Source organism: Phaethon lepturus, unplaced genomic scaffold (assembly GCF_000687285.1).
Source record: "Phaethon lepturus isolate BGI_N335 unplaced genomic scaffold, ASM68728v1 scaffold14264, whole genome shotgun sequence".
NCBI lineage: Eukaryota > Metazoa > Chordata > Aves > Phaethontiformes > Phaethontidae > Phaethon > Phaethon lepturus.
This window is the reverse complement of record NW_010535554.1, coordinates 1-6,805: the sequence shown is the minus strand read 5'-3', so window position 1 is coordinate 6,805 and position 6,805 is coordinate 1. Positions and strand designations below refer to the sequence as shown.

The 6,805-nt window shown below is 38.7% G+C and overlaps 1 protein-coding gene across 1 annotated transcript in view; it reads left to right on the top strand.

Moving 5' to 3' along the window:
• Window positions 1–6,477, top strand: part of LOC104619846 (acyl-coenzyme A thioesterase 9, mitochondrial-like) — a gene marked incomplete at its 3' end in the record, with an annotated part of 12,196 nt that extends 5,719 nt beyond the window's left edge. The window contains exons 3-6 of the mRNA XM_010285873.1: window positions 3,278–3,448; window positions 3,521–3,558; window positions 5,649–5,732; window positions 6,332–6,477. Of these exons, the coding sequence (XP_010284175.1) occupies window positions 3,278–3,448; window positions 3,521–3,558; window positions 5,649–5,732; window positions 6,332–6,477 (439 nt within the window). The remainder of the gene's footprint in view (window positions 1–3,277; window positions 3,449–3,520; window positions 3,559–5,648; window positions 5,733–6,331) is intronic.
• Between the last annotated feature and the right edge of the window lie 328 nt (window positions 6,478–6,805).

The following is a 6,805-nucleotide window of genomic DNA, read 5'->3' as shown; positions in this document are numbered from 1 at the left end:
GTTCAGCATGAAGCAGGCTGCATTATCAGCGGCCTGGCAGCACCCATGTCACTTTGGAAAACTGTCAGCTTGAGGTCTGTGTCTCCTTAGTCAGAAGTATCTCAGGCATTTCTTTTCTCTGCTATAACTTGATTTTAGATTAATTTACACACGGTTTAAATCACTGATGTTTTGGCTATATGCAGGTTACCTTCCTCCCGCTCCATTATGTTGAATGAGCCAGAGTTGACTGTAATCCTCTACTGTTAACAATTCTGAATAAATCGGTATAGCAGCCTGGGGAGATTACATATTGCTGTTTGGTTGGTCCCATATTTATTGTATTGATTGTTGATTTTCTTCTGGCTGTGTTCGCTGAGCTCTTGTTTCGCACTTTGTGCACTGATGGGGAAATGGAGAGGCCTGTCTGGATGGAATGGCTGATGTCCAGGCCTTCTGACCAGGTTTGTGTAAACAGGATTATAGGCACGCTAAAGAAAATGCCAGAATCTGGGAAGCTGATTTTTGCTTAGTAATACTAGTATCTAAGCATGAGGGGGCTTGAAGTTTTTGGTAGGTCAGATGAAAAGGGCTCTAGAAGTTGATTTTTAAAAACGCCTTTCCTGCAGCCCAGAATGGCTGGGGAGGAATCACGCCATATGGAAATACCGTCCGAGGATCGAGATTTGAGAGGGCTCTGGTCAAATCTGATCTGCCATCCATTTCTTTTCCCTCACTGCCCCCACCCTGGAAGGAGAGCAGACTGAAGCCAGGATCACCACAGCAGTGTTTTTAGATAGGTACATCTCTTGTGCTGTGTAAAGTGCAGCAGAAATGGTTTGCAGAGTACTGTATGCTTCAACTACCATGAATAAGTAAAAATGGGGAGCCCATAGCTGGGAACACTTGAGAATGATGGGTTTAATAAGGGGAGGTTTGGAGGACATGGATCATACAGCCTTTGAGATCCCACTTTTAAAATGGAGTGACAAAGAGTTGGTATATGTGGAGACTGAACAGCCAGTGCTTTAATCGAGTTAGACCACAGAAGGACCAAAGAGGACAAACCGAAGAGAATAGCTTCATAGGGGTCCCAAATGGGAACTAGGGAAGGGCTGATGCACACGCATCTGCATTGCTGGGGGAGAGGAGAGGTGCATGTTTGAATGCCTTTGGCCGTTAATTTTGCTGGCAGGAAACTTTGGTTCGTGATTTCTCTTATAAGGCCAGTGGCATATTGTATTAGAAAGAAATATATTATATATTTATTCTGGTTTTGTACTTAAATTGTAATTGTTGTGGTTTAACCACATGGTTTAGCTGAAGCCAGGACAGTAATTAAAACTATTAATCTGTTCATTGCTAATTATGGTTGAGATAGAGTTATGGCCATTTCAGAAATAAATAATGTAATTTCTCAGAATGTTTAGGGTAGGTATTAGTTAATACTTAGATGAAGTATTTCTACTGTATGACTGGTACTGCAGTGTGTAACAGCATTTATCTGTTGAAAAGTGTTATTGCCTTGAGCCAAATATTTCCGTATATTGAAGAGAACATTCTGAAGCTGAAGTCAAGAAGAGTTCTGCTGCTGACCTCAGAGGAGCCAGAATGGGACTGGTGAAAACAGAATATGGTTGAATTTTTATTGTCTGGTTTCTGTGTGTTTGTAGATAAATTTCTGATTTACTGTCTGATTAATTTCTCTTAAACCTTCCACTGAAAGACCTTGGAAACAAATCTTTTAAAAAGCATAAAGGTGCATCATCTTGGACTTTGCATCTTTCCTTAGTTGTCTAGTATATTCTATTTCTATGCAGTGGCATAACTTCAAACGTTAATCCTCTGGAGGATGTTTTTATCTTTCTATTGTCTCTGAACTCTGCAGTAGTCATATTGCCCAGATGAGGTAAACCATATTTCAAACAAACAAACAAACAAACAGCAACTAACTGAAATCTTCTGCTAGGCTTTTACTGTCTTTGATCATGGATTATTAATATTCCCCCAAAAATTATTAAACAGAAAAGAAAGAATATAAATATTTTGAAGCATGACTGCGTTGTGCCTTTCCTCTTCCAAAAATAAAACTCAAGCCAAAAAAGTTTTCATCTTGAATGTCTAATACCTAGAATTCACCCAAAGCCAAAAATTAAGACAAATTTTCTTTTTGGTGAAAAGGTTCTTTCTGTTGTTTTCTTTCAGTTTTTTTAAAAATTGGTTTTGTTGAACACAATGGCACTCAGATCTCAGCAATGCAACATGCACAACGGAATGAATGGCATATATCCACAAGTTTAAAATTAAATTTCGTTACTTAGTGTTTTATGCCTTCTCTTGCTTTATGAAATGGATTCATAGTTTTGCATACCCCTTGGATTTATAGCTGAAACATTTATAGCATGTTTAACCCTTAGGTTTTTAATGCTTTGTTGTTGGTTCTAGGGATGTTGTGAAATACTTACTTTATTCAGTCAGGTTGCACTTTTAAGGGGAGGGAACTTCGGAGGAACAGGTAAGAAAGAATGTTGGGCAAGATACCTGTGGCAAGGAACCAACTTGGTAGATTGGAAAGAAGGGACAATAAATTGGCTTTTACTCTCGTGAGAGTTGCAACCCCTCTGACTTGGTGGTGCTGGAAGAGCAGCTCTGAATGGGTAGTGCTACCTTTTCTGTATTGTTTGTTTCTATAACTTTCCTCTGTAGTTGTAAGATGACTGGGTAGGAAGAGAGAGGGAAATAGATTAATATTCCCTTTCTTTTAGCTTGCTTGTCAAGTGTATACTGTATGAACTGATGCTGTAATGGGAGAAGTCACCTGTGAATGATAGCAAGTCTTAGCAGATTAGTTCTCTCTGTTGTTAGTACTAACCAACACCATACATCTGCTTTACTTCTTGGGAGAGATTGTAAGTTGACAGTCCTTTGAAATGTGCACTGTAGGAAGAGTTGTGATAAAGTAGCTATGGAAGACATGAATACGCACAAAACCTCATAGGTTAAATTATGTCTGGTTTGGTCTTTTCAAGGGGAACCATTTTGGTAGCATTGAGAATGACGTAAATTTTGTTCATCTCTTTAGTGCAAAGTATGTGCTTTCCACTTACAAAAAAAGTTTAAAAGTTTTCTTAGTGTATCTCATTATGTGTATTTCGCTTTGCTTCAGAGCACGCTTACCGTGTCTTGCTATTTTTACTACTTTTTTGTTTTCATTTTGATAATCTTCAATGTGACATTTTTTAGCTAGGGTTGCAGTTCTGTTGTCATACTCCAGACAGAATGTTTTTTTCCTTACCAGGGATCATGTGCAAGCAATGCAAGAAAGAAAAGCTCTTCATACTTTACTGGCAAAACGACAGGAAGATCTCCCTCCTAGGAGAATGAAGGATAGCTACTTGGAAGTTATTCTGCCTCTAGGAAGTCAGCCTGAAATAAGAGAAAAGTACCTGAATGTATACAACAGTGTAAGGTAACAAAGCAACCATGGAGGTTGGTATTCATTTACTATGGATGTAGGTATCTAATTGTCAAATCTTTACAGGTTTGGAAGGATACTTGAAGATCTTGACAGTTTAGGAGGTATGTATCTATGCCCTTGTAATGCAGACAAAGTGAGTTTAAGTACTGTTGAGCACTGTTTGGTATGATATAACCTCCGGGAGGGAGTCACATCAATGTGCTATCTCAAAGGGGAAGGAAAAAAAGAAAAGATACTGATGCTGAAAGAGAAGGAAGGGTGATAAAGAACAGACAGAAGCAAAATTGCTCAGCCTCATCTTCTTGCCTCTGCCAATTTTGTAAATGACCACCTGCAAGAATAATACAAATCTACATTGAATGTTAAATCAGAGAAAATTTGCAGTGTGCTATTTCAAATTAAAACATAGGATTTTTCTCTTAAAAAAACCCCCTCAACACAAAACCAATAGATAGTGAGGTGGAAAGATTTTAATCTTCCCTTTGGGGAGAAGAGAGTATAATCTGGAAAGAACAGATTGTACCCATTGAGAACAAATGAAAAGCGCTTGGTACAGATTCTTGGGTTCTGTTTCCAAATTGATACGCGTAAAAGCAACTCAGTTGTTTCATGAGTTAGCTTTCTTAATTTTTTTCTCTTATTCATGATGTTTAAAAGTTCAAAATCTTCGTCTTCTGCTTTGCAGATAAAATAAATGCTAGGTTTTTAATGTAACTTGGAGATACTTTTCTCTTAAAATGTCAGCAGGTGACTTCCTTTATCAAAGTTCTGTAGCTGATTGGGAGCATTTTGCTGGAGGTTTTTGGCAAAGAATACATGCTTATTGAGGGAAAGTTCTGAATGGAACAGATTTTTTTGGCAAGAAAGAAAGACCTTCTGTGGGTCCAGATGGGAAAAACTGAGGAAGGCAGAGAAACAAGTGAATACATGTCACCTATCTATCAAGGATGGACAAAATAGCTAGTTGATTTATATTTCTTCCTGGGATGTGGAAGATAGTGGCTTCAGTACCCGTCCTGAATTATAAAAGGAGACTTGAAACTGTTAGCTACCCTGCATTGGTAGATGAGATGAACCTGGTTTTCATTCTGTGCCTTGTTTATTTGCCCTGGAAGTCTGTGAAGATCTTAGGGTTTTCCTGTTACAGCACAGAATGTTTTTGCCTTGTTTGTAGTCATAGTGGGCTTCAGTCAGTTCCACTGGGGATGTATTGTTTTGGGTTAATCAAGATTCTGTCCCAGTTACACAATATTCAGGATGGTGGTCAGCAGTTTTCACAGGAAAATGTACTGTTTCATCCCCTCCCTCCCTGCCACTATATTCTGTGATCTTGGCAGATGTACTGCATAAAGGTCTGATCGTCTTCTAGTTTTTTGTCTTTGGCAATAGGATTCAGATAAGTCCCATTCAGACTCTTACTAATCATATTGATGGCATGAGTTGATAGGCATAACAGTTTTTAGAATTGTGACTTCAGTAATTTTAGGGAAAAAAATATCTTAGATTACCTGGAAGGACAGAGATCTTCCTTCTTTTTTATCTCATTAAGAACAAACAGATACTTTTGATCATCAAAATCTGTGTTGAGTGAAATTCACATGAGTATTAGACAAAAAAGCTTTGCAGCTTTATATTACTCTAAGGAGTCTGTTTACTTGAATGTCTGTTTACAGAGCTCGTTAATTTAAATAGTGGTTTGGCTCGTAGTGATTACAGTGTGATAAATACCTCTGACTACGCTTTTGTGCCTGTAAGGCACAGTTTATCTAATCTGCACCTCTTTTAAGGAATCAGTATTTGAAAATAAGTCCTCGGAGAGTGTGTTTCCTTGGACAACCTGCATGAAATCAAAGTAGAAGGTAGAAAGGATCTGAGACTGTTGGCTGCAGGGATAGAGAGAAGAGATTACATGGGATTGGAAGTGGAGCGATGGGTTGATTTAAACCGATCAGCTAAATTTCTCTTTGTAGCAAGTAAATACACATATAACTGAGACAGCTGCTGGATCACTGTTTTCTTTGTAGCAATCCTGTGAGTTACATACATGAAAATGTGGAAGTCGTGCACTCCTATGGTATGATACTTTACTTTGCATTTAGCTGGTACTTCTCATGCTTCACAAAGATAGCATTGATCTGCTCCGCTGAAGGTTTTTGTTAAAGAGCTGACTGCATTTTTGGTCTCTCCACAGTTCTTATTTGCTACACTCACACCAAGCAGGAAATGCAGCCAAGGTCTCCCTTATCAATAGTTACAGCTCTGGTGGATAAAATCAGTAAGTGGCAATTTGGTGGCTTCATCTTTTCAATTGTTTTACTATTTCAGCAGCTGCTGCCTTCCCATGGTTGTTACTGAGGATACCTTCTTCCCTCTCCTGTTTAGTTCACTTCATCTTGTTTTGGCTTTGAACTCTGAGCACTGCAGCTTTTGTTGAAGGGAGGAGAGAAGAGGGTTTTGTAGATGCTTTTCAGCATTTCATATTTCCCTTCACTTCAAAGTACAACTTTAATGCTTCCTGCACTTCTGTGTTTGGTTTTATTTTGGCACATGAGTTTCTTAGCTTCGTTATTGAACAGTGTTTTTTCCAGTGGAGTTGGACCTTGCTTGTGTCATATGTTCTGCTGAACACCTCTGTGTGTCTGCCATCAGTCTGCTAGTTGTATGCCTACTTCCTCCCTTCTGTTCTGGCTTTAGAAGTCTGATAAGGCAGAAACTGCAGGCTAGCAGTGTGGTCCCTTGCAACAATTGCCTTTTCTGGGTTGTCTTTGCGTGTGTTGCCACTTGGAGAACACAAAAAGGTCTTAGAGAATCCAGTCTTTCTAATATTAGATGTGAATGATCTGTCTCCAGTAACCTCTAATACTTGTCTTACAGATTTGTGCAAGAAGATTATATATCCAGACTGTGACATCAAATTCACAGGCAATGTTTCTTGGGTTGGGAGGACCTCAATGGAAGTGAAGATGCACATGTTGCAGGTTAGTTCCTGTGACTTCTCTCCATCGTATGACAGGCTTGAGGTGCTTCAGGGGAAATTCTGGATGTTGACATTAGCAGTCTAAAATATATTTTCTAGAATAATTGTTTTTGAAGGGCTTGAGCCAGCCTTAGTGTTTCAAGATGAAGATGACTTCCAGTAGTCTAGGTGCAGCAAGATGCTCTGTTGCTAATCTTTCTTTCAAGACATGCATTTTTCTTAGCCAGCATTTTGTTATTAAACTGCGACACAGTACTCCTACAGAAAAAATAGGTGGCTATGCTCTGCATGTTCTTAAATAAGTTTCTCCCTGCTTTTGAAAAACTTTATTTTCCTTATACCTTTGCATTTTATAGATTTATAAATATATA